This window comes from Cucurbita pepo, chromosome 18 (assembly GCF_057944985.1).
Source record: "Cucurbita pepo subsp. pepo isolate OVF chromosome 18, ASM5794498v1, whole genome shotgun sequence".
NCBI lineage: Eukaryota > Viridiplantae > Streptophyta > Magnoliopsida > Cucurbitales > Cucurbitaceae > Cucurbita > Cucurbita pepo.
Genome location: NC_141815.1, coordinates 12,043,209 through 12,069,608, shown reverse-complemented (window position 1 = coordinate 12,069,608; position 26,400 = coordinate 12,043,209). Strand labels below are relative to the sequence as shown.

The window sequence follows — 26,400 nt, the reverse complement described above, 5'->3', positions numbered from 1 at the left end:
TCCAACACAGAGACACCCTCCTTAGTTCATTTTTACATCAATGATTGTGGAGAATTTTTTTTTCCATTAATAATCTTATAATGTTTTAAAAAATAAGAAATTATAATAACTAATAAAAACGACAAAATGTTTGGTCAGAGGTATTTTGAACTAATAAATGCTAAACGTTACATTCGATCATACTTTTTAAAAAAGGGTGGGATTAGCCTTAATGGGTCTTTATCCAATAAGATTAGGTCTTTAAGACGTGGCACGAGTTACATTATACCAATAAATGTTAAGCGTTACGATGTTACATTCGATCATACTATTTAAAAAAGGATACTATTTAAAAAAGGGTGGGATTAACCTTAATGGATCCCTATTCCATTAGATCTTTAAGACGTGTCACATTATAGGAATGATAATTGGGTTATTAATTGTTGTAAAGCCCTATCAACCTACACTGTTCGATGATGGGCTTATTAATTTTTCGAAAGTGTTGGGCTTATTAATTTTTCGAAAGTGTTGGGCTTATTAATTTTTCGAAAGTGTTGGGCTTATTAATTTTTCGAAAGTGTTGGGCTTATTAATATTTTCGAAAGTGTTGGGCTTCCAATTGTAATGCTAATGCCACGTATGAATTTTGTTTTATATTATTATTATTATTTTTTTATAAGTTTGTAAAATTTATAGAGAAGGCAGCTTCTAAAACCCCCAAACCCTAAAACCTTTCCCCCGACACCTCCCGCCTTTCTAAGCCATAGGAGAGAAACTGGGAGCGGTTCTGTGGTAGCGTCTCTCTGGTTTTGCTCCCATGACGTCGACGTATCTTCTGTACGAATCTGCTTCTGGTTATGCTCTGTTTCATGCCCATGGCCTCGACGAAATTGGGCAGAATACTGAAGCCGTTCGGAGCTCCGTCTCCGACCTTAACCGCTTCGGCAAGGTCGTGAAGCTTGCTGCTTTTCACCCCTTTGAGTCGGCTCTCGATGCGCTCAAGCAGTGCAACTCGGTCTCCGAAGGTAACTCCCTCAGTGATTTCAGGGATCTTGGATGAGTAAATGTGCATTTTTCACTTTACGATATCGGATGTGTTTGTCTATTTCATTGAATAGTTACTTTCTTATCTCATTAATGGTTATGTTGGTTCTTTGTTTAGGACATGACTTGACTGGTTCTTCTACTATATGTTTGAAGTTAACTGTGATGTGTTCCCGTGTTCGAGCTCATTTCTACGTGTTTTTGTTTCGTTAGACCACGACAATCTGTTTTATTGAAAGGCCAATGCTTTTAGTTTCGGTCTTATTGATTTCGTTGTGCTCGTATAGTTGTATGTCATAAGCTTTGACTCTGTCGTGTCAGGCATTTTTGAAACTCGTGTTTTCATGTTTCAAACAATGTTGTGTTGTACATGTTGGAAGGATGATTGTGAAAAAAAAAGCACTCTCTGCATTAGCGAGAAACCTAACTTCAGTTCTGAACGAATGGCTGAAATCCTATATAAATCATGAGCTTGTTAGTTTGAGTCGTTTCCTGGAACTAATTTAATTATTGGGGTCTTCATGTTTTACTTCCTTACGATCGAATCTTAAATTTTCGGCTGCTAAATAATCTATTGATAAATGACAGGGCTCATGACTGATGAGCTTAGGAGTTTTCTGGAAATTAACCTTCCAAAAGTTAAGGAAGGCAAAAAGGCCAAGTTCGTTTTGGGACTCGCTGAACCCAAAATTGGTTCTAACATATTTGAAGAGACTAAAATCCCATGCCAAAGCAATGAGTTCGTTCTGGAGCTTCTTCGTGGTGTGCGACTACACTTTGACAAATTTATCAAGGACCTCAAGGTTTACATGCTCCACTGCTCCTAGTATTTTACTTTGGTTTCTGGTTTCTATGTTTTCTCACACGTGTTACTCTCTTGCAAATTTCTTTTATTCATCTTACCATTTATCTGTATTTACAGACGGGGGATTTGGAGAAAGCCCAACTTGGTCTGGGACACAGTTACAGTCGAGCAAAGGTCAAGTTCAATGTTAACCGTGTTGATAACATGGTGATTCAAGCTATCTTCCTTCTTGACACTCTAGACAAGGACATTAATTCCTTCTCCATGAGAGTCAGGTATTTGATTACGAAGAATCATGAGTTCTTGACATAGCTTTTCAATTTGGAAGAACTTGGTTACTGCTCTTACCTCTTTTAAGATGAAGATAGTGATTGTGGATACTACGTTGGTGATTTTGAACTTTTGTTTCTCTGTGAAATCATGAGTGTTTTTCGTTAATGATTTCATGTTACTTGTATGATGCAGAGAATGGTATTCCTGGCATTTCCCCGAGTTGGTGAAGATTGTCAGTGACAATTATCTTTATGCTAAAGTTTCTAAATTCATTGAGGACAAATCGAAGTTGGCTGAAGATAAAATCCCTGCCTTGACTGATATTATTGGTGATGAAGATAAAGCAAAGGAGATTGTTGAAGCAGCTAAAGCCTCCATGGGTACATCTTTGGCTTAATTTTATTTTTTATTTGCACTCTCATTCCATTACATGACTTGATAACTGCTGACTATGCTACAGGCCAGGATTTGTCTCCTATTGACTTGATTAATGTCCAGCAATTTGCACAGAGGGTGATGGATCTATCTGAATACAGGAAGAAGCTTTTTGATTATCTAGTTGCTAAAATGAATGATATTGCTCCCAATTTGGCCTCTTTGATTGGTGAAGTTGTTGGGGCCCGTTTAATTTCTCATGCTGGTAGTCTCACAAATTTGGCCAAGTGCCCTTCTTCCACCCTTCAGATTCTCGGTGCTGAGAAAGCACTCTTCAGGTTTGTATCTGATGTAATTTGTTGGAATAGTGGTGTATTATTTCTCTGATCCTGCATCGATTAATGAGATCTTTCATCCATTCTGAAATATTAAGACATTATTTCCTCTTTATAACCAGGTTGCCAAGGGTTCAAATTTTGAAATGTTTTGTCCTTAAAACTAAGTTTTTGATGTAATTTGTGGACAATATGGTGTATTATTTCTCTGATTCTGCATCAATTTATGGGATTCTTCATCCGTTCTGAAATACTAAAGCTTTATTTCCTCTTTAATATCCAATTGCCATGGGTTCAAATTTAGTAGAAATATTGTCTTTAAAACTAAGTTAGAAATGTAGCCACTAAATTCTTCAATTTTATGGTTGATTATGTTCTTGTCATGGAACGTTTTATTACCAGTTGAGATTTGCTAAATAAGAAATGTCCAACACGTTGATTTTTTCCTATTCAGGGCTTTGAAGACAAAAGGAAACACTCCTAAATATGGACTGATCTTTCATTCTTCTTTCATTGGGCGAGCATCTGCACGGAACAAAGGCCGAATGGCTCGTTATCTTGCAAACAAATGTTCTATTGCATCACGTATTGATTGCTTTGCAGGTAAATGTTGCATAGCCAACCTTTTGTATTGGGTAAAATATATTTCTCTTTCTATAGTAAATTATAGCTACCAGTTACTTGGTCTGATTTATAATTTTGTATTGCCATTCAGAGAATAGTACCACAACCTTTGGAGAGAAACTTCGTGAGCAAGTTGAAGAGCGCCTTGACTTTTATGACAAGGGAATAGCACCTCGTAAAAACATAGATGTTATGAAATCTGCAATTGAAAGTGCCGATAACAAAGGTAACAGAATGTTTATGGTGGTGGCCATTCAACTAAAAAATTGTCAATATTCGTTTGCGACATGGTGTTGGAGCGTGGCTCTGCTCTGCAACCATGTCTTTTCGTGCTTCGATATTGTCCTTCTAATTTCCAGCACTGTGGGAGTACCTACTATTCACACTATGATTTGCTTATAAACCACTTTATCGTTGGTGGATCTCACATCCCTTTTGTTTCTTTTATTTTGTTTTTTTTGGTATGAGATCCCACATCATTTTTGAAGTAAGAATGATGCTGATGTGAATGGAAGGAAGAAGCATTCGTACTCCTTTCCACCAGAAATCCATATTCGACTCTGTTTTTAGTTTTTTGCTGATGTCTTGACTGTGCGACACTAATTTAGTAAATGTTGCAGCAACTGATATGGACATAGAAGAAGTGGCAAGTGAAGCTTCAGGGAAAAAGAGCAAGAAAAAGAAATCAAAAGCTAGTGCGAACGGTGAGGTTGAGGACAGACCAAGTGCCACTGAAAACGGTGATGCGAAATCAGAAAAGAAGAAGAAGAAGGAGAAGCGAAAGTTGGATGAGGAAACAGAGGAGGAGCAGCAACAGGCTTCAGAAATGTTAAATGGAGAAGTAAACGGGGAGGAAGAAGCAGGCAAGAAGAAGAAGAAAAAGAAGAGCAAGGAGGAGGATCATGTTGCTGCAGAAGATAGCAAGAAGAAAAAGAAGAAGAAGTCGAAAAGCGAAGATGCCGAATAGCTTGTCGACAAACCACAGTAAGTAAGATGGAGGGAGAGATGGATGGTTATTTATAGGAGAGGTAGACATGAATGAATTAGTTGCTATAATGTTCTAGCTGTAGAAATGCCGTTTGTGGCTGTTTTTTGGTCTGGGATCCGCAAAACTTGTGCCAATATGATGCTCTTATGATGTTTATGTTGCCGTATTGTCTTAATCTGAACGACTTCCTGTTCTGGAAATGTATTCTAACTCTAATTTTGTCAGGGAAGTTATGTTTTCTTTTACTTTAAGAACTGTCGTAGATGAAGTTCTCTCAGATTCCATATTTTGCCTTCTCTATCTTTAATTTAATGTGATTTTGAAATAGTTAGAAATCATTCCAGAAGAACTTGCATTTCATTATTAAAAATTATTTTAACGTTGCGATGATATAGTAAGCCATTTCCAAAATTAATTAAATTATTATTTTAATTTTTTAATTTTTAGAGAATACAAATTTGCACAAAAAAATGAACATAAATTAAGAATGGAGGATATGAGTTTACATAAATTATCATATTAATTAAATATAATTTATTTTTGGAATTAAATAATTGAAAAGTATAAGAAGAAACACAACTTGTTAAAAAATTTAAAATGAAGACGTGATTGAAACTTATTATTCAATTAAAAAATTAGGAATAAAAAGAAGGGACACGAAGGTCATTTTACACCAAGGTCATTATATGTATAAATTGTTGGTAACTGAAGGCCGCCGTGGATGTTTCAAAAGTTAAAGAGGTTTCGAAGGAGAGGTGGTAGCTCGCTGCTGCACAGCTTAAATCTCGTAAACCTCATTGGAGGCTCCGCAAGAGCTTACGGTCCAAGAAGAAGAAGAACAAACAGCCATGGCCAGTAGTTCTGGATCAGCGACATTAGAAGATGTCCCCTCCATCGATCTCATGTCCGAGCTCCTCCGTCGCATGAAGTGCGCTTCAAAACCCGACAAGCGCCTCATTCTCATTGGTAATTTTCTGTATTTCTATGTCCATCTTCGGGAATTTTACGTTGTTTTTTTGCTTTCTTTTTCTGGTATTTCCTACTGGATACAATTCCGTCCTAGATCCGCGAATTCCAACTCTTCGTGATAAATAGACGTGGTGCTCTTTCGATGGTTTGAAACGTTGGTGCCTTGCTTGAGATTTCTCTCTTGGATTGGCGTTACGAAGCAGTCTCGTTTAGGTCGTCAAGTACTTGTACATTTTATTTTTTAAAAAAATTAGATCCCTAGGTGGATGTGCAATGGTCATGTAGAGTCGATGATTATCCATATAAGAACTTGATGATTTCTGCATCACTTACTTACTCCATCTCTCGCTAAATAAATCGACAGATTCCTTGTTTATAAACGTATCTGGTGTTTTAGCTCGTTTATTCCTCGTATCATAGTGCTTAAGCTGAGTATTTTCATGAATTGCTAACGTTTCTTTTTTTTCATGAATATTTACATGGTTGAAATGAGTTCCCCTTTTTCTGTTCACTACGATAGGCTGTATATGAGTACAATGAGTCAGAGGGAAGGCGAAAAGCAAATGTAGATTATTTTATGCTTGTAATTTCAATTTTTAATTCTCATTCCACTGTTAATATTCGTGGTGTACAACCATGATATCATTAAGATCTCATGCATTTTAGTCAATGTACATTCCTATTTAAGATCATTTTTGTTCTACAGGTCCACCTGGATCAGGAAAAGGCACCCAATCGCCAATCATCAAGGATGAATACTGCTTGTGTCACTTGGCTACTGGTGATATGTTAAGAGCTGCTGTTGCTGCAAAAACCCCACTTGGCATTAAGGCTAAGGAGGCTATGGACAACGTATTTTTAGTTTTTTAGTTTTTTTATTTTTATATAATGCCGGACACAACGTTTTGCATTGCAGTCATCTTGTTTCTTGCTAAAATCTTTTTATTTTCAGGGTGGACTTGTGTCTGATGACTTGGTTGTTGGCATCATAGATGAAGCAGTCAAGAAGCCTTCATGTCAGAAAGGTTTCATTCTTGATGGATTTCCTAGAACAGTAGTCCAAGCACAGAAGGTATCAAATCCTTTACTTATTTTTGCTCTTTGCACTTTATTCAGTGAAGTGGTTCTTGAACTTTTTTGCTCACTCATTTTTCTAACTGCAGCTCGATCAGATGCTAGAAAAGCAGGGTACTAAAATTGATACGGTGCTTAACTTTACCATTGATGATGCGATCTTGGAGGAGAGGATTACAGGACGATGGATACACCCATCAAGCGGAAGGTCTTACCACACGAAATTTGCTCCTCCAAAGGTTGCTGGTGTTGATGATGTAAGAAAGCCATCTTATTTAGCCTATCCTCTTTCTGGTTTGATAGAACTTATAGCTTCCCACTAAATTTCATATTTCACAAAATTTTTGGATAACAAACAATTTCAGCAATGGTATGAAATTACAAAGGAGGAGACCTCCAATAGGGAGATAACTAAAGACCTCTCCATTTAGATATATATTTAATGAACCAGCAACAAATTACTAAATCTTGTCTGATTCGAAGGTCACGGGGGAACCTTTGATTCAACGAAAGGATGATACTGCAGCAGTTCTTAAATCTCGGCTGGAGGCTTTCCACAAGCAAACAGAGCCGGTACGATCGCTATACGTACTCCTTTTCTTAGCATATTTATCGTGGCACTTCGTGATGCAAATGAAAGTTGTTTGTGTTTTGTAGGTGATTGATTACTATTCCAAGAAGAAAATTGTCGCAGAGCTTCAAGCAGAGAAGCCTCCCAAAGAGGTAGCAGAAGAGATTCAGAAAGTGCTCTCATCCTAGAAATGGGCGTCTTATAATAACTTAGCGATGGATGGATCGTTTTCAGCGAAACCATTCATAGCCTTAACTTTTATTGATGTTATTTGGTAAAATCTGCTGACTTTGTGAGATAACCTCATTTGTTTTACAAACCATAGATACACTGATGCTGTGAACTTTTCATTACATAATGCACTACTAGTATTGCTATAAAATAAGAAATAGTTATCTTTTATGAGATTCTTTGGTTAGAACAGAAACTCCATGTTTTGTTTGGAATCACTTTATCGAACAAGTTGCAAGCAAAAAATCATGTGCCTGGCCCCCACTGAATTTGCATTGCCATTTCCGTAGATGCTTTCAATCTGATTCCACCATTTCTTGGCCCCTTGCTGTCTTTTCGTTCGTTTGTTGCATCTCTGTTTGATTTGTTTGATGTTTGTTCAGGCTATCATTAGCTAAGGGTTTAAGATGAGGACATTCTGAAGGCATACAAACTCGTTAGGGACATTATGAGTTTGTTGCAATGTCCTTTGGTTTGACTAATGTCCCTAGCATATTTTAGGAGTTGATGAATTGAATATTTAGGATTTTCTGGATTGTTTTATAATTGTATTCATTGATGATATCTCGGTTGATGATAAACATAAAGAACATCCGAGGAAAATCTTGTTGATGTTACCTATTTGTCAATTTCTCTAAATGAGAATTTTGGCTTCATAATGTGGTATTTCTTAGTCATGGCATAGCAATTGATGTAATAGGTTGGGTTCAACCGGTTAGGGACAGTTTTCCTATACAAAAAAATTATACTACTTATCAAGTGTCTGAATTTGGTGAGGATTGCTTTTCTGCCCGACCTTTAAGACGAAGTATGCCCATCGAAAATAAGGATATTCCACAAGAAAATAGCTCATTTTAATGGCATTTCACTAGCCGTCATGGGCACAATATAGTCGACACAACTTTTGGACCAATAAACAATGGCTTTAGACTAACCAAATTCACCGTCCAACAAGTGTTCTTATGAAAATTCAACCAAATTTTCACTAACCAAGTTATGGTATGGTTAACCATTTGCTGTGATTAACGAAAATGAAATGATCAAGTCCACAATAAAAAGAAAATGGGTTTTACTGAACATTCTCAAAGCCCATTCGGATTCCCGCAACTCAACATGTTAGATTATTAAGTTCTAAATGCTACGATTTAACGGAGAACACAAATTTCTTCAAAACATTACAAATTAAAATTATAGGAGTTCCACCGAAGAGAAACCCCTCCAAAAATAGGCGTATGCGGCTATGAGCGGCGAGCACACGGTATTCTTTAGTAAAAGGCGAAAGAATAGTTCGCTCTGTACTCACCGCACGGCTCCGTGACTACTCGCATTCCTGGTTGCTCCTTTTGTAGGTGTTAGTGCTTTAGGCGTTCGTAGACTTTTCGATGTGGGACAACTCAGCTACTTCAGGGACTCATTCCGTCACCAACTTCCCTTCTCCAACTAAATAAATTTGACTAAAAGAATCACAGGCATATCTGAAATATATCTACAATGGCAAAACTTTTAATTTTTGTAAATTCAGCGGCAAATAACAAAGACCATTAGACGTTGTTCTCCACATCAGTTCTTTGTGTTCTTTGTGGGTAAGATAATGAGTTAGGAAAGTGAAATTCACTAGGATGAAGTTAAATGCACTGATGGATTTGAGATAAATAGTTGCAGGGTATGTTTAATCAAGGGATTCCTCAAGCTGGACATGGCCATACAGAGATGTGCCTTCCTGACAACTTAGACGCATATTTAAAAGCCCATTAAGAACAGTTAGACGTCAGTTTTAGTGGCCATGTAGCCAAATTAGATATTCCTAATGCCCTAAGTAGCCACTAAGCAACATTATTAAATCAATTTTAGTTATTTAAGCTTAATTATAAGTAGCTTCAAACAGTTGGGACTTATATGTAGTAGCTTCACAGAAGAGAAGCCCCTCCAAAAATATGCGTATGCCGCTTTAGACGGCGAACACACGGTATTCTTTAGTAAAAGGCGAAAGAATAGTTCGCTATGCGTTCACCGCACAGCTCCGTAATAAGAACAAAGGCTTCGCGTTTCAATTTATAGGAATTCCTCTTGCCGCTTATAATGTTTTTTTCGATGTGGGACAGTTTGCGACTTCACTCACCGCCCGCTCCCTCCGTGACTAAACTGAATTGCTTTTTAAACATTACAAATTGGAAGTTTATTTTTAAAAAACTAAATAAATAAAAGTGGATTGAAAAAAATATTTTAGTATCTTTAATTATTTTATGGGGTAAATTATTAATGACTTTTTATGGTTAATTTTGCTAAATTTAAATCTTCTGCCATTTATACAATGTGTCACAGGGAAAAGACTTAAACTTTGAATTTTATGGTTGAGATTATAATGTCGGACAACCAATAATTTATCTTTTTTTTTATTTTTTATAATTGAATAACTAAAAAAGGAAATGAAATGATTAAATAATAGTAAAACCAAACCGTAGCACATGCATTGGCTAAAAGAAAGAAAAATAACATTTTTTGGTCAAAGATTTATTTTTTGGTATTTTTGTAATTCCAGCATTAAAAGAACCAAAATTAAGTAAAATCTAAAATGTCGGCAAATAAATTATAACTACAAATTTTATTTTATTTATTTTAATTTCTCTCCACTTAAAAAAAATCATTTAAAAGTATTATTTTGATCCATTTCTACTCTAATATTTTTAATTATATTTTTTATCCTCCAAAAACTACGCCAATTTGTTGGTTTATTTGTTCTATTATCAATTTTTAGGAGTGTTTTTAAAATTTTGGTTAAATTATTAAAACTAAAAAAATAGTTTTAGCTATAAAAGTTCACATGTAAGTATTTAAATAAGAAAAACGAAATATATCTAAATTATTTTTTAAAAAAATCTAGCACAAATTTAAGTATTAAAAAAAAAAAGAAAAAAAAAAAGCATAAATTATTAAATATATATTTTATAATCTTTCTTAATTTTAGTCTGTTGAAGTTACCAAAAAAAAACCCGCAAGCACTGTTATCGTCGTTATCCGCAAGGTCGCCAAATAGGCGCACCAAAACAAACTACTCTTGCACGGCTCTCTCGTTTTCACCATCTCCGCTCAGCCATTCCAACCTTCGTTTTCAGGTTCCTAATCTCCGCGATATTTCCTCGTTCTAGAGATTAGCTTGCTTCCTTCAACATATTCTTCGATTTTACTCTGTTCCTTGATCTCCCTTCCTCGTCCTCGGCCTGGCAATTAGCGGCGGAAATACCTAAATCTTCATTGCCTGAAATTCGGTCGTAATCGAGTCCAATTTCACCGTTCGAAGCTTTGAATTGTGAACTCTTTTATACAGGTAAGCGCGGAGTCATCCGTCAGATCGAAGTCTATCGCGCTACGGAAAAGTGAACGACGATGGAAAAAAAATTATGGAATCGATTTCTTGCTTTAGTTTTTTCCTGTTCTTAATTACGTTGTTTGACTGGATTTCATAGATTTGTTTGTTGCTTCTGATTTTCTTTGTTTCTCTTGCTTTGAATGTGATTCTCATTCGTAGCTGCAGCCAAAGCAAGATATTCTTTGATGTCTTCTTTCCGCTCTTTCCTCAACAGCCCTGTTGGCCCTAAAACAACTCATTTTTGGGGGCCTGTTGCTAACTTTGGTTTCGTTGCTGCTGTAAGCTCTTTGATTTTTCCAAATTCTTAGTTTCTTAATTTCTGTTTCTCATGTTCTTCTCTGCTTCCGCTGTAATCAATCGTAGGGGCTTGCAGATGTGAAAAAACCCGCCGATATGATTTCTGGCAGAATGACGGCAGGTTCAAACATTCGCACTCTTGAATGAATTTTGAATACGAACAAGGCATGGTTTCGAATGCGAAATTGTTGTAATAATTGTTTGGTGATATGCAGTTTTGTGCGTGTATTCGTTGCTATGCATGAGATTTGGGTACATGGTTCGGCCTAGGAACTATCTGATTGTGGGATGTCATGGTGCCAATGAGACTGTTCAGCTCTATCTTCTCTCTCGTTGGGCGATGGGCAAGCGAGAGACTCTAAATCATAGCAACGAGTAGCTTCTTCTTCATTTCAATGGCGGTGGTATGAACATGATCGCCATTGTTGCTGTTTCGAATCACTGTTGCTCTTTGATCTCGACGAATAATTAATTAAAGACGATGCAGCTATCTTTCTCACTTTAATCTTCATTGTCTCCTTTTGCCTCATCTCTTCCTGTTCATATCTGGTCTGTTTGGCTCCTGCACTTCATAAAATATAACTGATTTGAAATTCTATATATATATATTTTATTATTCAAATCAAACACATCAAATGATTTGAAATCCTTCAAAGGCCGAGGGTTCCAAACAGATGTTGAGATCTTCTTCATTTTCAAACAGTTAATTTCAAATTTGATGGATAAATTTGGGGTTCCAGTAAACTAATGTGATATTCAATATAGGAAAAAATTGTTTCCAGAGTAGTATGCAATTTTCATTATCCATTAATTTACCGACTAATTTTAATACCCTAAACTCATTCAGAATATTTGCTAAAACCACCACTTTTATCTCATTTATAGTCAAATAAATTACAAGGATATAGTCATAATATTTGCTAAAATCACCTAGGGGAGAGTAATAAATAAATATAACAATAAATAGAAATATATGATAAGAAGATAAATATCTAGATATTTACCTTATAATAAAATATAATATACGATATACGACAAACTATAACTTAGTATTAAATATCTGTAACTCATTAACTTTAATAAAGTTTGATTAATGTATAAAGAATACCCTTATAAAAACCATATGTTTCGACAAAAGAAAAATAATCCAATGTTGGTTTTTTTATGTTCTTATAAATATTTGGAGTGTAGTTTTTAAAGGATTAAAATTGCATAAATTTTAAATTTTAAATTTAAGATTATGATTGCGACACTTATTTTAATATTAATCTAATCTAAAAATTGATGATTAAATTTGATAAAAGTTTTGAAAGTTTTGATTTTTTTTTTCCTTCTTCTTTAGAATATGCTTAAGTGGAGGAAAAAAAAAGGGTATGATTTTAGTGGTTGAAGTAAGTTAATGAGGCATCGGGAATATATTCCAAGAAGGATAAATGTGGTTTTAGTGTCACATCATATATGCAACATTAATATTAAAGTCCATTATCCTCAAAACTGAAACAAAAGCAAGAAGCTTTTTATGCTATATTATCTCAACATATGTCATACATAAAGGTCAAAGAAAATTATTATGAATTTCGCTTTTTATTTTTAAAAGAGTGTCCTGTTGCAATTAATATAACTAATTCGCCAAACATTTTAATACATTCTTTATTTTAATTTAAAAATATTTACGAGATATGAAAACAATAATATAACTTTTAATGCCAATTAATTCAGGAGGATATATATTTTTATAACTTATAGGTGATAGGTACTTTAAATTCCATTATTACAGTTAATGATTTTTAATTAAATATTTATATAAACAGCCAGTATTATTTATTTTAAAGCACCATCATTCAATTAAATTGATCTTAAAAATTTTAATTTTTTTTTTATTAAATTTAATGAACGTTACAATCAATATATTTGTTATAAAAAATTATAAAATTATTGATCGTATTAAATTAAACTAAAAGCACTTTGTTGAAATTCATGAACCATTGAAATGTTGGCTATATTCGAGGGAAAAAAAAAAGAATTTAAAAAAAAAATTAGAAAGCTTGTCAACCCAACTTAAATGCTTATAAATTAAATTTGTAATTTGAACTGGAAAGCCAAGATGGTGCCAAAAGTCAAATAGACACGTGGCCGACGTCCCCATCAAACTTTCCTCCAAAATGTGGGCCAATATCACACGTTGCAGCATGGCAGCGCGAGTTGCAGGAATTTTGTACTCGCGAGAATTTTGGGGGGATTTGGATTAGGTTTAATTTATTTGATTGGAAATAATTCTTCCAGAAGCACACCATTAGATCTGAATCGGACGTGTCTGAACGGGTTTGGATACTATGTGTGAGATCTCTTGGAGGGAAGAGAATGGACGGCTGAGATTCGTTTGATAGCGGCGGGGATCGAGGCCTGTGGGCCTTTAAATAAGACGGCGAACTAGCCCAACAATCTGAGTCTCAGGCCTCAACTGTCCATTTCTCTCTGCGGTTTCTCATTCCTCTCTCTGTAAAGGACGTTATCGAAGGGTTTTCGTCTTTTCGGGACTGGTTTGCATTGCGAGCGACGGGCCTCTGCTCGAGATCCAGGTTTATAATGGGATTTCTACCAGCGCATTCATAGGGTTTTTGCCTCTTTTGTGTTTCCTTCTTGAATTTTGGCGTAATTTCGTTTACTCCTGCTCGATCTAGGGTTTCGTTCCGAGGGGTTTATCTTGTTCTTGGATTAGATTCTGCCTTTGCTATATTTCGATTTTTCTCCTCGCTCTTGTATCTGTTTCTTGTTGGCTCTCCCAAAGGCGGAACTATTTCTTTTGATGAGTGAGGTTGATGTCTGCGTCGCAAGAGGAGGGATGGGATGAGGAAGCATTGTTGTTTTTAGGAAATATATGGTTATGTGGTCGAAGCTCTTGAGTTTGCGAGGATTTTAATTGCTTGGACTGGGCCAGTGATTGTTTTGAGGGTTGGGTTGTTTAGTAATTGTATATTGTTTTAAGTGACTTCGGGGAACTTATCTGAACCTGTTCTCTATCAATCAGTTGATGTTAGAATTCATCCAGGGAGGAAATAGTGAATTTGTTCCATGAGCTTGAGATTCCCACAAATGGAAACCCTTGCATACACTGGACGACGACAGAAGGACTCCGTTGGCCGGATAAAGTATTAATCTTTTTAGATTATTTGTCAATATAAAAAGGCCAAACTTAAAATTAATTCATTGGTTTCTAAAAATTAATAACTGGGACATATTTCTTCAAACCGGGACCTTTATATTGGCTGAGGCTTTTATTTTGAAAATCTGGATTCCAAGATTACAGTTTGGGGACAAAATTTATGGTTGCAGTTGATATGTGCAGTTGCTGGGAATTAATCCTATGGCTCCGACTGTTCCTATAGAGTTTGCTGGACAGAAGGAATCTCGTAAGTATTCATTCTCACAGGCAATGGGGAAATCGAGGAAATATTCCAAAGGGGTTTCTTTTGGTTTTGTTCCAGATTACCGACATGCTGTGGAAACTGTTGGCGAATCAGAAGGGTTTGGGAGTTCTGGACGAATGGATACTGGAATCTCTACTCTTGATGATTCACGGGCCATTAAGAGGAAACGTGTTAGTATGAATGCAGAGGGTCACGATTGTTTTGGTGCTCCGCTTCAAGTTTTTTCTCTATCAACATTGTCTCGATCTGAAAGGAAGGATTTAGAGATAAGGTTAAAGTTAGAACTTGAGCAGGTTCGGGTGCTGCAAAAGAAAGCTTCTAATGTTAGTTCAATTTTTGCCGTCTCATCATCTTGTAATAATCAGAGCTCCAGTGATCAGCACAGGGTAGCTCCCCCAGAGACTTTTAATAGGTCATCCGAGACAGTTCCTCCTGCTAAAAAGCTACTGCCCTCTGGGCGCAATGGCCCTTCTGCTAAAAGGAGCTCATCTGGGCGTTTTGAGTCGATTAAACCAGTTGTTGTGTCTGCTTCCTCGACAGCGACATTGAAACAATGTGAACAGCTGCTGCAACGTTTGATGTCGCATCAATTTGGTTGGGTTTTTAACACCCCAGTGGATGTGGTTAAATTGAATATTCCAGATTACTTTAATGTTATAAAGCATCCAATGGACTTGGGCACTGTGAAGTCGAAGATTGCTGCAGGAGAATACACACATCCTGTGGATTTTGCTGCCGATGTTCGGCTTACTTTCTCAAATGCGATGACTTACAACCCTCCCGGGAATGATGTCCATACCATGGCTAAGACACTAAGTAAATATTTTGAAGTTAGATGGAGAACTATAGAGAAGAAGCTCCCTGTAACAACTGAAGAACAACGACAAGTACCTTCAGCCTCAATTGTTCATAAGGAAGCTGAAAGTACTCTGCCCGTGCCACCTTCAAAAAAGACAAAAATACCTACAAATGAACCTGATGTTCAACTAAACACTGTGGTAAAAATCATGACTGACCAGCAGAAGCATAAACTAAGTGTAGAGTTGGAGGCTTTGCTAGGAGAGTTGCCTGAAAGCATCATTGATTTCCTAAAGGAGCACAGTTCTAATTCTCAAGCTGGCGAGGATGAGATTGAAATTGACATCGATGCTCTTAGTGATGATACCTTGTTTGAATTGAGGAAGCTACTGGACGATTATATGATGGAAAAGCAGGAGCGCACAAAGGTTGAACCATGTGTAGTGGAGGTACATATATATTTTTATTCTCATTTATTTCACGTGTTTATCATTCAAATTGCACTGATTATTGTGTGTTATTCATTGGTTTCTGATTACTGCCATATTCTTTTCTTCAGCTTCGTAACGAATCTGGCTTTAGCAATTCATCGGTGCCACCTTGTAAAGGTAGTAGATGCGTTGATTTATGCTCAAAATGATGGTTGTCCTAGATCTGTTCGAATTCTCATCTTTTTTATTGTTAGGAGACGATCCTATTGACGAGGATGTTGACATTGTTGGTGGAAATGACCCCCCTGTTTCAAGCTATCCTCCAATAGAGATAGAGAAAGATGCCGTCCGTAGAGATAGTAAATGCAGTAATCCCAGTAGCTCGAGTAGTGAATCAGGTTCATCATCTAGTGGTTGGTGTTGTTACTTGCACATAATTCCTATTTATAAATTTCTGGTGTTATTATTTTTTTAGTTTAAAACTATGAACCTTATCACATATTCTTTTCATTCATTCTAAATCTAAATTTTTACGAGGATTTTTAACTTGAGCATCTGTTTCTTTGGTGTTTCCTATTGAAAGGCTTTGTTTTGTTATGAATTCTAGATTATTCACGTTTTTGAACTTCATGTTAGAAATGTATTATTGTACAATTATGTTGTATCAATCTATCAATATTTTTTTCTTAAGATTAATGTGCATTTTTACTGTTTGATTCTCTCTTTCTCTCTTCAAGACTCAAATCTAAAAGTATTCAGGTGACTGATCATGCAGATTCTGGCTCAGAAAGTTTATCGGGAAGTGAATCTAATGCTGCTAAAGCTTTAGATAGTAATGTGGCTCCAAAGGTATTGAAAACCCAAAAACTATCAACGCTTAGGACTAAATTAGAGTGTTTTCTTCCCTCAACCTTTTTTTTTTTTCGATCAAACATTATCCATCTTGAGGGGAAAATCAGTGGTGAGGCAGGGGTACTGGATGAGTGGTTCTATTGTTATGATGTTATTGAAAATGACCTGTAGTATGTCTACTTAAGGAAGTGGTGAGCTACGATAAGTTATACTAACAGAATTAGTATGTCATGTAATACTTAGATTTATCTATTATGAATTTTTAATCAATATTCTTTTATTTAAGTAGAGACTTAGCTTCGAGGTTGCCTCTTGCCTTTGTGTTTAATGTTTAAGGTGGTGGTTAGATAAGTATAGTCTAATACAAAATGCAAATTTATTTCTAGGACCAAGTTTTATTCGGTAAACACTTTTAATACTATAATAATTTTTTAAAGAAAAATTCTGTGCTAAAAGTAATCTTTATTGCATGTTATACCAGTACTTTTACACAGAGAATATTATATTTCCTTATGTACGTGGTAGATGAGTCATTGATGCACGATGACTTTTCTCTGGCATTTATCAAATGTTTTCTTAGCTATGCAATCATAATCGGATTTTGGGAGTATGTAAGTGCTGGGCTTGCTCTTCTTCCAAGTTCTTATTTTCTCTTATTTTCATAATTTCATTTGAGTTTTCTGATTCTAATGGACTGTTCATAAGAATTCTTTTTGAGTTTGGTGCACGGTTTGAAGATAAATTAGTTTATCATCCTTGTTTAAACAAAATATTTTGCAGCTTAATGAAAATTTACAGAGAGAAGTTAATTGACCAAGTACTGCCCAAAAGAAAACCATTGGAGCTTATGATAACTCACTGTTTATTACTTGGGGTGTATGGATACTAAGCTTTATATCTATAGAAACTCAAAACGAGACATGAGACTTTTGTTGTTTCAAATATCCTACACAATCTTTTGCCTTTCTATTTGAAAACTCCATTTTTTCTCATCATATGCTTCAAAGCACAATTTTATATCATTAGGTTGAAGCTTTCTAGCTTTCCTTTTGAATGGGTTGCCACATAGCAGTTGAAACAAATTTCTTCCTACGGAGGTGTGACGGAACACAGGACAGTCTAAAACTTGGTAACTAGAGAGCACAAAACACAAAACTTCTTTTACTATAAAAGGATGAAGGAAAAAGGGAGATGGTCTCCCTTATTTGCTTGCAAACAAAGAGAACACCGAGAAGGTGAAAGCTAAATGTCGAAGGAGGGATCCAACTGAAAATGCTCTTGTTGCCTCGAAAGTCCAAAGCCAACAATCTTTTTTATTTGTGATAGAGAAGTTATCTAGGATGTTTGATAATGAAGCTCACTCTTCAATTTCATCATCCAATTTTGGAAGTTTAAATTCCAATTTTGGGTCGTTGGACCAAGTGTAATGAAATTGTTGTCTTCCATAAATTTGCAACAAAAAAGTGAAGAGAGACTGAAAATTTTTCATTTTTCTAGTTTGTTCAGAATTTTCATCGACCAGCTCCCAGAACTCTTATCATCCAATAACTTGTAGCTGGAACATTGATGCTACAAATATGAGTTTTTACAATCTATCTACGAGCCTGAGGGGTCTTAAGATTTTGATGATGTTAAACGAGTTTCTGTAAAATTTCAGTTCCTTAGATGGGTTCTAGCATACCACCTGATCTAATGGGGGAGGAAATGAGTTTTAGCCATGGTAGTCACTTGCCTAACATTAAGTATCTTATGAATTGTCTTAGCAACTAAATGAAGTAGGGTTTGGTGGTTCTCACATGAGAATAGTCATGGTAGAGGTGTGTGCAAACATTCTCAACTTTTGTTTATGGGATGATAGCGATTGTGTTCTTTCTTTTAAAATGATCAGTCACTGTGAAAAACTTGAATATTCAGTGTTGGAACTTAATTCTCTTGTTGGTTGTGAGCTGGAAATGTACGAGTAATTTATTTGCGTTATCTTCTTCTTTTTTTTTTTTTTTAAAGTTCATAGTCGTCATGCTTTATCCAAATATTCACGTGCTGGATTTAATATACTTGGAGATTCCTTGTGTACTTAGTTCATTGTGCATGTCAGTGTACTCTTACCTCTACTTCTAATAAAAGCACTGCGAAGAATGAGTTAGCACAAATTTTACTTGAGCTTCCTTCATCTTGTCAGGAAATTTTGTGTTCTGAAACAAATGTGGATCAGAAGCAATGTGAACTTGGAGATATAGAAATTAGAAATTGTGAGTGTGGTGGGGTAAATCTTGTATCTTTAGTTTGCTGACAGAGTTTTTGCTTCCAGCAACTTGCTCATCATCAGTGCTTTAAACTAAGCTGCTGTTTTTCCGTAACTGTGCAGATGAAGAGAGTGGGACTGGTCTAGTTGAGCAAACCACCCAGGCTAATACAAACACGATTGAGATGGATAGCTACCAAGAGGAGGGTAAGAATGAAAACATCGTGATAAAAGTTTTCTGCCTTTGGGTTTCAGGGCGTTATCATCTTATCTTCGATGTTCAACATTATAGGGGAGAGTGCTCCATCTAAGAGGCAAGTCTCCCCCGACAGGCTTTACCGTGCAGCTTTATTAAGGAATCGTTTTGCTGACACAATACTGAAAGCTCGAGAAAAGGCTCTTGAAAAGGTTTGTTAAGCCTTAGATTCGACTCATGATTAGTCCAGTATTGGGCCAACCTCTATCGCATAATATATGAGTTCATTTTTAGGCTTATTTTTTTTTATGCCCTGGCATTATTTCATTCTTTCTCAGCTAAGTGTCAGTTATTCACATATTAGTTCAAGATACTTCTGTTTAGAAAGTTCCGACTGACATGCCTACAGGGTGAGAAGAGGGATCCTGAAAAAGTGCGAATGGAGAGGGAAGAACTCGAGAGACAACAAAGAGAAGGTTGTGATCTTTACTTCTGTATTTGAAGACACGACATAATCACACTAGACAAAGTTGAGTGATCAAAACTACTTCAGAAAGTTGATAATCATGTTTTTTCTTACAGAGAAAGCCCGGTTGCAAGCAGAGGCAAAAGCTGCAGAGGATGCTCGCAGGAAGGCGGAAGCTGAAGCTGCGGCTGAAGCTAAGAAGAAAAGGGAGTTGGATAGGGAAGCTGCTCGTCAGGCTCTACTCAAGGTATATTGTGGGTATAATAAATAAAATCATGAACTGTCTTTTTTGAACTGGTCTTCAAGTTCTATCCTTACCATCGCGCAGATGGAGAAGACTGTTGATATTAACGAGAACAGTCAATTCATGGAGGATCTAGAAATGCTTAGGGCTTCCAACGACGAGCACCTACCGAACTTCACAGAGGAGTCCAGCCCAGAACATTCTCAGAATGGATTTGGCAGTTTCAAGCTTCAAGGTAGTAACCCCTTGGAACAACTTGGCTTGTACATGAAGGTGGATGAGGAAGATGAGGAGGATGAAAGGGAACCACCCCCCCAAAGTGTTAATAAGCCAGCAAATGATGTTGAAGAAGGGGAAATTGATTAGAAGTGAAGTTTTGTTCTTCATTCTCTTTATATAGAATGTCTGGACATGATGATAGATGGATATGTCCAGACGGTCACTGGTAGCCTTGTGAGTGATATCTTAAAAGATCATAGATATGCCCTCTGTGCTCCATGATTTTTCCTTGGCTTCAAAACGTTCAAATCGAAGCAGGTTTGTTTGGAAAATGAAGAGCGCAGCTGAAGTTGGCGTTGGGATTATTGGTTGGATGTGTTTGGTATTGCTGAATTGATTTCATTTTTTTGGGTTAGGACGAGAGTTGGAAGCGATGCATTACCAATGTATGAACAATAGGGGGATCTTAATGAAAAGAACAAAAAAAAAGGAACTGTGGCTAGAATATTCAGTTTTGTCTGTATAAAAAAACCATTTATGTAATACCCATGTTCTTCCTCGGCACTCGCACAAATATCATCAAACAGAACACCAAAAGCTTACCAACCCAAATCAAACCCATTTCAGATTCCAATGTTGCAACCAAATATAGCTCTTCCATTACGCGATTAGAATATTGATGTTCGATACATTAATTTGGCTTGATCACAAGCTTTTGAATACAGGCTTTAGTGGAGTTTTAGCCAAAATTTTTAAGGGCGGAAGATCAGAAGTTCTCGTCCTTCTTAATCCTAAACTAAGAATTCCTCGGAGCATTTTACCATATTCTTCTACGAACTCTCATCAACTATCTTTCTGTTCAATCATATGCCGCAATTACTTCAAACACTAATCCTCGAACATACCTTCATCCGACATTCTAGATGATTCGGTCCCATTCACGTGGGGTTGGTCTGAAAGTTCATCTATTGGGTCACGCAAAATACTGAAATCAAAGTCGTCGTCGTCATCATCCTCGTCTTCATCTTGGTCTTCATCATCTTCTTCAACCTTCGAACGAGCTTCTCTTTCCATCTTCGCTTTAATCGCATCTTCGTATGACATTTCATACCAAACGGCACCTTTGCCCACTATAGATTTGTTGTGAGCATCTGTCATCCTTTCTTGTTTGCTCTTCTCTGAATTCTTGGGTTCACCCCAGTAGTCATACCGATATAGAGGGTTTGTTGGGTCATATTGATCCTTCCCGAAGTAACTAGCCTCTACATATCTTCCAGGTTCTTCCAGTGGGAGACCAAGAGCTTGTCGGCTGCAAAAAATCAACAGATGTCTTTAAAAACAATTTAATGCTGCATGTTATGTGCTAAATATATTCAGCCTCTGCGACAATAATAATTCAAAAAGATAGTCTGAATGAAAAAAATTCGAAATTGAGAAACAATATGCGACTGCAAATGATTACCAACTAATATCTCTGATTAATGCCTCTCTTTCCTCGAAGGATCTACGCCAATGCATGAGGTCATATTCATCCATTTCAACATTCCGTCTCAATTTAGTAATTTTGTACTCCTCTCCTCTACTCTGTGCTTCTTGTCTTAGTTTATTGTGAACCTAAATCCGAGTAGAAATCCAAACTGGAGTGAGATGAGCAATCATAACATTTCACATACATATAGCAAGGGATAAGATCAAATAGTAGTGGAAATATGAGAGACTTAAAGACTTAAATTCACCAAAACGCTTACTTGACGCTCAGAAAAAGCTGCCTCCAAATCAAGTTCTTTGACACTTGTTTTCTAACAATAGAAGATGAGTACAGGGTTATAAATATACATCAATTGCATGTAATACTTAATGTCAATGCAATTAAAATCTGAGTGCTCACCAGAATCATCTTTGGTAACAAGCTGTTCTTGTAACGTACTTTGGTATATTCAACATTGTTTTCTTCATCAAAATCATCTTCATCAGATAACTCTGAAAGTTTCTTGTCCTTGTATTTATCAGGATTCATTTCCAGATCATCCAAAATCATCTGTTCAGCAACATGTATCTGCCACAGCTGAATTGTGGAACGAGGATAATAAAGCCATTAGTGAAAGATTTACAGAAATACGAAAGACTTCAGTACCCTGAAAAAGGAGACAATATGTTGATTCTTCCATATAGTAGTTCATATTTTGGAGGAACATTATCAATAAGGTTAAGATCTTTGTAAGCAAATGAACAGGAACCTAATTAAATAATCTCCTATAAAAGATTATTCTCACCATTACATTTATTCCACCAACAATTTCTCCTGATTTTTTCACTTTTCCAAGTGGAATACACAGATAGAGTACAAATAGTCAACTTGTTCGAAAATTCAGCTAAAGAAAGGGATTACTTCATATCCCAAGAGTTACCTTATCAACATATGGATGATTTGACAATAGGGCTTCATCTTCTGGTTTAGTGCCCGGATCTTTTCTAGGAATAGGAGGTCTACCACAATCACGCTAAAGAGAGAGCATTGGATTAGCACAGTGGGATAACAAACGAAAATAGGACTTATACTAGAATTGCCATGCTTGGATAAATACTATAAAGCATAAAAGATTTATGTAAGTTTCTCTCTCTTTCTCTCTCTCTGAAAGACTATAGTATCAAAAAAAAAAAAAAAAAAAAAAAGATTTGGGCACAATGGATGAGTTAAAATCAAGAAAGAGACAATTATTCTTCAATTCACAGTATATCTTCTTTGGGGACCTCTGGACACAATAAAACTTCTCCATGCTCAAATAATACAGTATAACATAAAACATTCTAGCTTTTACAACATTATATAACATCAAACATTTCATGGGTCTCTTCTTTCTCTCTCTGATAGGTCAAAATAAAAACAGTACAGGAAAGCTACCGAACTCCACTATATATAAAGTAATTGCATGGTAAATGGAAAAGAGTGTGACATTTTCAGGATTGAAAGACACGCACCCTCACTTCATCTGGATTACTGTCATCGTCCCGGTGGAATATTGGTGGGTAGTCAAATCTATTGAAGCTGGAGATGAGGACAGAATAAAACACAGTACATTATAAACATAATCAAATTTTTGCGTAAGAAATTTAAATTAGAGCTATAGAATTAGCATACTGAGGGAAAGTTCAACATATCAATTGTAACAGACTGAATAAGAAATATCATATAAAGATGTCCTACTCATCATTAACAAGAATAGTTGTGTGTCAAAATACATACACTAGGTGATCTATATTAGGATGAACAAAACGCATTTCAATAGGAAATCGAAACCGGTAGGGATCTCGCTTTGCCTGAAAAGAAAATAACAACGATCAGAAGAAGTTAGTTGGACACAGATATGTATCATTAAATCAATGAGCAGGTCGTTTTCTCTTCCCACCCAAGATAGAAGGTCAACTAACAATCTGACATTGGGTCATGTCAAGTCACAGAAATTACAGGAGTTCATATCTTATAAACAAGGTAAAATATTGAAGGAGCTTGTTGTGATTTTCTTTTCCTTTCGGATCCATATTAATCTGTTTTCCCTCATGGTGAAGTAATAAATAATGAATATAAGAAAATGTAAATAAAATTTACAAAATGCTACTAAGAGAACACTCACCAGAATCTCTACCATCACGGGCATACCAACTTTTATGTGATGGCGAATCCAATACCAGTCATTACCTTTTATGGGAACCCACCTGTAATTATTATAGGCATGAGTCTGAAGGAAAACATTTACAATTCATGAAAAATACAAGTCAAACTCCTTGAGATTTCCCTTTATTCATGCTGGATGGACCCTAGAGAATGCTAGAGGATCAATGAAAAGACCTTTTTTTTTTCTTTCATTAACAGAGACAAAATCAGCCCGATAATAATAAATTTTAACTATGCGGAGGAGGGGATTACAAGAAAAAAGAAAATGTAGCTAGGGAGAACAAGAGAACATATAGATAAAATACCTAAAAAAAGCTGGTAAAAATAAAAAACTACCAAAAAAAATTTCTGTGATGTAGAGTGGAAATCTATCAGTGAGACAACAAAGTTGACACTGCTCGTATTCTGTGCTCTTAATTAATAGGAACTAAAGCTTCATTATAGACATCAAAGAACATTTTCTTTAATAAGAAGCCAAACTTTCACTGAGGAAAATGAAATAATGACAAGCCCACAAAAAGGAATCCCAACACGAACTACAAGAGCGGACCCCAATCCAAAAGAATGAGACCATAGACATCAAAGAAGATCAACATACGAAACTATACTAACCCATCGTATACACCTCCGATATCAACAAAAGCTCCTTGATAGAGGTGTAAAGTAGTTACTTTCCCTTCACAAATCTGCATGGAGAGTGCCATAACGTCATCTTCTCGTTTCATTTACATTTAACAACAGATAGCTTACTTTTCTTTCTTTTTTAAATTTATGATAGCAGAATGAAAGAGATTTCTTCGACTTAAACTTAAATGTATTTACTAACAATATCATAGAGAGGATCTTCATGCCAACAGAAAAAAGAAAGACACAGTCATTGTGAATGTTCATAGTTGAATTGAAGGGATGGGGCAAGAAACTTACTTGTCCTGGATAATAAAACGGAAGCTCATACTGCAAAAAAACAATATACAAAAGAACAATCAAGATACTGTAGGCTTAAATAAACCTCATCAAACTTCAGAACTATATGAGTAGTTCACGAATCTCACCATGCCTTCTTTATAATCCTTCCCTCTCTTCCTTCTACCAGGATGATAATCTTGGTCATACTGTGAAAAAGTATTAGTTGGATGGAACAGCTAGTCACAAAATGCTCGAAACTTGAAATATCGATTAGCAACTTTAATTTCTAGAAATCACTCAATAATTCATCTCCTAAAAACGGGGGTGTGGCAAACCTTGTAGGACTCCTCCTCCAATCTATCTTTATTCGCAGCAACCCACTCCTTGTACTGTTTCAAAAACACTTTGTATCTGTCCAAACACATATCTCCAGTATCTGTCTTCACGTCGTTCTCAAGCCGATCCAGGTCCACCCTCACAGCTTGCAATTTGTGCGCTTCCCTAATAAATTCCAGCTCTTCTCTATCGACCTCCCATCCCCTCGGTGGCCAGTCCCGTGGAGGCACGACTTGCAGGACCAACGGCCTAGTCCACGTCGTCTCAAGAGGCTCCGGTATCTCGCCTTTAGTTTCGCATTGCTTGCGGTAATAGTCACCCTCCGTCAACCCCATTTCCTCCATCTTCTGCTTCCGGTACTTTGGGCTCAACATTTTGAAGGCTTCAATCGCTTCAGGCGTCTGAAGCGGCACTTCCTCGCCTTCATTCAAACTCTTCCGCGCAAAATCGGCTTCTGGAGTGAAGACTTCTTCCCAGGGGGCCCAACCGCGCTCAATCCAGTTACGCTTGCGAGCTTCATCCTCAGTTTCCTTGTCTTTCGGACCAAAATTCTCGAGGAAGGACTCGTCCACAGGGAACTCGTCTGAGCTGAAGCACTTTACACTGAAGTTGCCGGGAAAAGCAAGCGGTGGACAGAGGAGAGGACGCCATTGAAAGCAAGTACGAGGGGAATTGGAGCTTGGAGAGCTTCGGAGCTTGGGGAAGGCGAAGAAATGAGAAGGGTTTAAGAGAGTTTGCATTTGGTTTGTAACAAAACGGACTCCAGTGAGCTTACAGCGGGAACCAGATAATTTTCTCCAAATGGAATGGATGAACCTATTTTTTATATTCAACTTGGGAGTTATCCGATGTTAGAATCTTACGTGAGCTCGGTCGTGCACATGGATCATTACCGTCCATTCTGCGTGCAAATTTCTTTTCCTTGTATGACCTTTATATTTTTAATTTGTAGTTTTTATCTTTTTTTTTTTTCTCTATTTTTACAAAAACACATCGGTGTTGCACACTACTTAACATATAAATGCCTTTTTGCATATTTTTATTTCATTTTATTTTTAATTAGCTATATAATAAATTTCTTCAACGTTTTTTCTTAAAAAAAAAAAGAAAAAAGAAATTACCCCTATAAAAAAAACTTAACCAAAAATCACTCAGAAAAAAATATTTGTCAGCAGTGAAGTTGTGACTAGAACAATAATCTAACCAATCTCATCAAAAGCTGAAAATTTGTTGATTTTTTTAGGACTGAAGGTGAAGATCTACAGAGAAATAGAGAAAGATGGATGAGAAAGAATTGCACCAAAAAGGTTGAGCAGGGTAAGTCAGTGGGATAACAAAACAATCCCAACCAGCACACCCACGAGAAACCATTTAACTAACCATGGAGACAGGTGTTTATCAGAGAAGCGAATGAATCAAACCAATCTCCCATAGTCTACATTTATTTTCATGGTAGAAGCTAAGAAATCTCAAGCAGAAATGTTATGTTTTAGTACATTAAGTAGCCTACTTCCATTAACTTAATCAAACCAAGTACTTCTGGTATTTCTTGACAATTAGAACACCATCATTTCAAATGAGATCTAAATGAAGTTGGATCATGCTTGTAACCGTCCAAGTCTACCGCTAGCAAATATTGTTCTCTTTAGATTTTTCCTTTTGAGTTTCAAGGTTTTT

At 36.3% G+C, this 26,400-nt stretch overlaps 5 protein-coding genes and 2 non-coding genes across 11 annotated transcripts; 4 read left to right on the top strand and 3 right to left on the bottom strand.

Annotated features, from left to right (window-relative positions):
- The first annotated feature begins 675 nt into the window (after positions 1-675).
- Positions 676-4,668, top strand: LOC111780112 (nucleolar protein 56). Its single transcript, XM_023660404.2, has 8 exons — positions 676-1,004; positions 1,612-1,826; positions 1,946-2,103; positions 2,294-2,481; positions 2,562-2,814; positions 3,266-3,414; positions 3,527-3,661; positions 4,056-4,668. The coding sequence occupies exons 1-8, from the start codon at positions 797-799 to the stop codon at positions 4,400-4,402; spliced, it is 1,653 nt and encodes a 550-aa protein (XP_023516172.2). The 5' UTR covers positions 676-796; the 3' UTR covers positions 4,403-4,668.
- Positions 4,669-5,129: 461 nt separating this feature from the next.
- On the top strand, positions 5,130-7,442 carry LOC111779658 (adenylate kinase 4). Its single transcript, XM_023659760.2, has 6 exons — positions 5,130-5,389; positions 6,099-6,244; positions 6,345-6,464; positions 6,556-6,723; positions 6,950-7,039; positions 7,124-7,442. The coding sequence occupies exons 1-6, from the start codon at positions 5,272-5,274 to the stop codon at positions 7,223-7,225; spliced, it is 744 nt and encodes a 247-aa protein (XP_023515528.1). The 5' UTR covers positions 5,130-5,271; the 3' UTR covers positions 7,226-7,442.
- Positions 7,443-8,463: 1,021 nt separating this feature from the next.
- LOC147787384 (U5 spliceosomal RNA) lies at positions 8,464-8,580 on the bottom strand. The gene has a single exon (XR_015414085.1). It is a non-coding gene; the product is annotated as a U5 spliceosomal RNA (small nuclear RNA).
- A 591-nt stretch (positions 8,581-9,171) lies between these two features.
- LOC111780747 (U5 spliceosomal RNA) lies at positions 9,172-9,288 on the bottom strand. The gene has a single exon (XR_002812890.2). It is a non-coding gene; the product is annotated as a U5 spliceosomal RNA (small nuclear RNA).
- A 956-nt stretch (positions 9,289-10,244) lies between these two features.
- Positions 10,245-11,461, top strand: LOC111780295 (mitochondrial pyruvate carrier 1). Of its 2 annotated transcripts, none has more exons than XM_023660660.2 (4): positions 10,245-10,593; positions 10,801-10,913; positions 10,999-11,053; positions 11,148-11,461. In XM_023660660.2, exons 2-4 carry the CDS (start codon positions 10,821-10,823, stop codon positions 11,309-11,311), a joined length of 312 nt encoding a protein of 103 aa, XP_023516428.1. In that variant the 5' UTR covers positions 10,245-10,593; positions 10,801-10,820; the 3' UTR covers positions 11,312-11,461. The 2 variants fall into 2 exon arrangements, with proteins under 2 accessions (XP_023516428.1, XP_023516427.1); XM_023660659.2 differs by having other exon boundaries at positions 10,247-10,593; positions 10,795-10,913.
- A 1,906-nt stretch (positions 11,462-13,367) lies between these two features.
- LOC111780641 (transcription factor GTE10) lies at positions 13,368-20,351 on the top strand. 4 transcript variants are annotated; one of them, XM_087119688.1, is made up of 12 exons: positions 13,369-14,081; positions 14,279-14,342; positions 14,418-15,607; positions 15,718-15,766; positions 15,844-16,002; positions 16,365-16,438; positions 18,621-18,690; positions 18,807-18,890; positions 18,976-19,091; positions 19,289-19,355; positions 19,462-19,592; positions 19,674-20,351. In XM_087119688.1, exons 2-12 carry the CDS (start codon positions 14,297-14,299, stop codon positions 19,953-19,955), a joined length of 2,268 nt encoding a protein of 755 aa, XP_086975814.1. In that variant the 5' UTR covers positions 13,369-14,081; positions 14,279-14,296; the 3' UTR covers positions 19,956-20,351. The 4 variants fall into 4 exon arrangements, with proteins under 4 accessions (XP_023516871.2, XP_086975814.1, XP_086975813.1 ...); XM_087119687.1 differs by having other exon boundaries at positions 14,279-15,607; XM_023661103.2 differs by having other exon boundaries at positions 13,368-15,607; positions 15,844-15,987.
- A 93-nt stretch (positions 20,352-20,444) lies between these two features.
- On the bottom strand, positions 20,445-25,699 carry PDE312 (Nucleic acid-binding, OB-fold-like protein). The gene is made up of 12 exons (XM_023661104.2): positions 24,723-25,699; positions 24,534-24,593; positions 24,406-24,435; positions 24,094-24,167; positions 23,441-23,522; positions 23,053-23,126; positions 22,788-22,854; positions 22,217-22,309; positions 21,697-21,873; positions 21,557-21,607; positions 21,271-21,422; positions 20,445-21,117 (listed from the first exon to the last, which is right to left on the bottom strand). Exons 1-12 carry the CDS (start codon positions 25,461-25,463, stop codon positions 20,697-20,699), a joined length of 2,022 nt encoding a protein of 673 aa, XP_023516872.2. The 5' UTR covers positions 25,464-25,699; the 3' UTR covers positions 20,445-20,696.
- Between the last annotated feature and the right edge of the window lie 701 nt (positions 25,700-26,400).

Bases quoted from the DNA above. Each gene is read 5' to 3' on its own strand.
- LOC111780112 (XM_023660404.2), top strand. From the start codon at position 797: ATGACGTCGACGTATCTTCTGTACGAATCTGCTTCTGGTTATGCTCTG. The intron at 2,104-2,293 runs GTATTTGATTAC...TGTATGATGCAG, and splicing joins TCCTTCTCCATGAGAGTCAG to AGAATGGTATTCCTGGCATT. The intron at 2,815-3,265 runs GTTTGTATCTGA...TTTCCTATTCAG, and splicing joins GCTGAGAAAGCACTCTTCAG to GGCTTTGAAGACAAAAGGAA.
- LOC111779658 (XM_023659760.2), top strand. From the start codon at position 5,272: ATGGCCAGTAGTTCTGGATCAGCGACATTAGAAGATGTCCCCTCCATC. The intron at 6,245-6,344 runs GTATTTTTAGTT...TTTTATTTTCAG, and splicing joins CTAAGGAGGCTATGGACAAC to GGTGGACTTGTGTCTGATGA. The intron at 6,724-6,949 runs GTAAGAAAGCCA...TCTGATTCGAAG, and splicing joins AGGTTGCTGGTGTTGATGAT to GTCACGGGGGAACCTTTGAT.
- LOC111780295 (XM_023660660.2), top strand. From the start codon at position 10,821: ATGTCTTCTTTCCGCTCTTTCCTCAACAGCCCTGTTGGCCCTAAAACA. The intron at 10,914-10,998 runs GTAAGCTCTTTG...AATCAATCGTAG, and splicing joins ACTTTGGTTTCGTTGCTGCT to GGGCTTGCAGATGTGAAAAA. The intron at 11,054-11,147 runs GTTCAAACATTC...GGTGATATGCAG, and splicing joins TTCTGGCAGAATGACGGCAG to TTTTGTGCGTGTATTCGTTG.
- LOC111780641 (XM_087119687.1), top strand. From the start codon at position 14,297: ATGGCTCCGACTGTTCCTATAGAGTTTGCTGGACAGAAGGAATCTCGT. The intron at 16,439-18,620 runs GTATTGAAAACC...TCATCTTGTCAG, and splicing joins ATAGTAATGTGGCTCCAAAG to GAAATTTTGTGTTCTGAAAC. The intron at 19,593-19,673 runs GTATATTGTGGG...ACCATCGCGCAG, and splicing joins CTCGTCAGGCTCTACTCAAG to ATGGAGAAGACTGTTGATAT.
- PDE312 (XM_023661104.2), bottom strand. From the start codon at position 25,463: ATGCAAACTCTCTTAAACCCTTCTCATTTCTTCGCCTTCCCCAAGCTC. The intron at 22,855-23,052 runs GTATGTATTTTG...CCTCATCTCCAG, and splicing joins CCTAATATAGATCACCTAGT to CTTCAATAGATTTGACTACC. The intron at 21,874-22,216 runs GTAACTCTTGGG...TCCACAATTCAG, and splicing joins ATCATCCATATGTTGATAAG to CTGTGGCAGATACATGTTGC.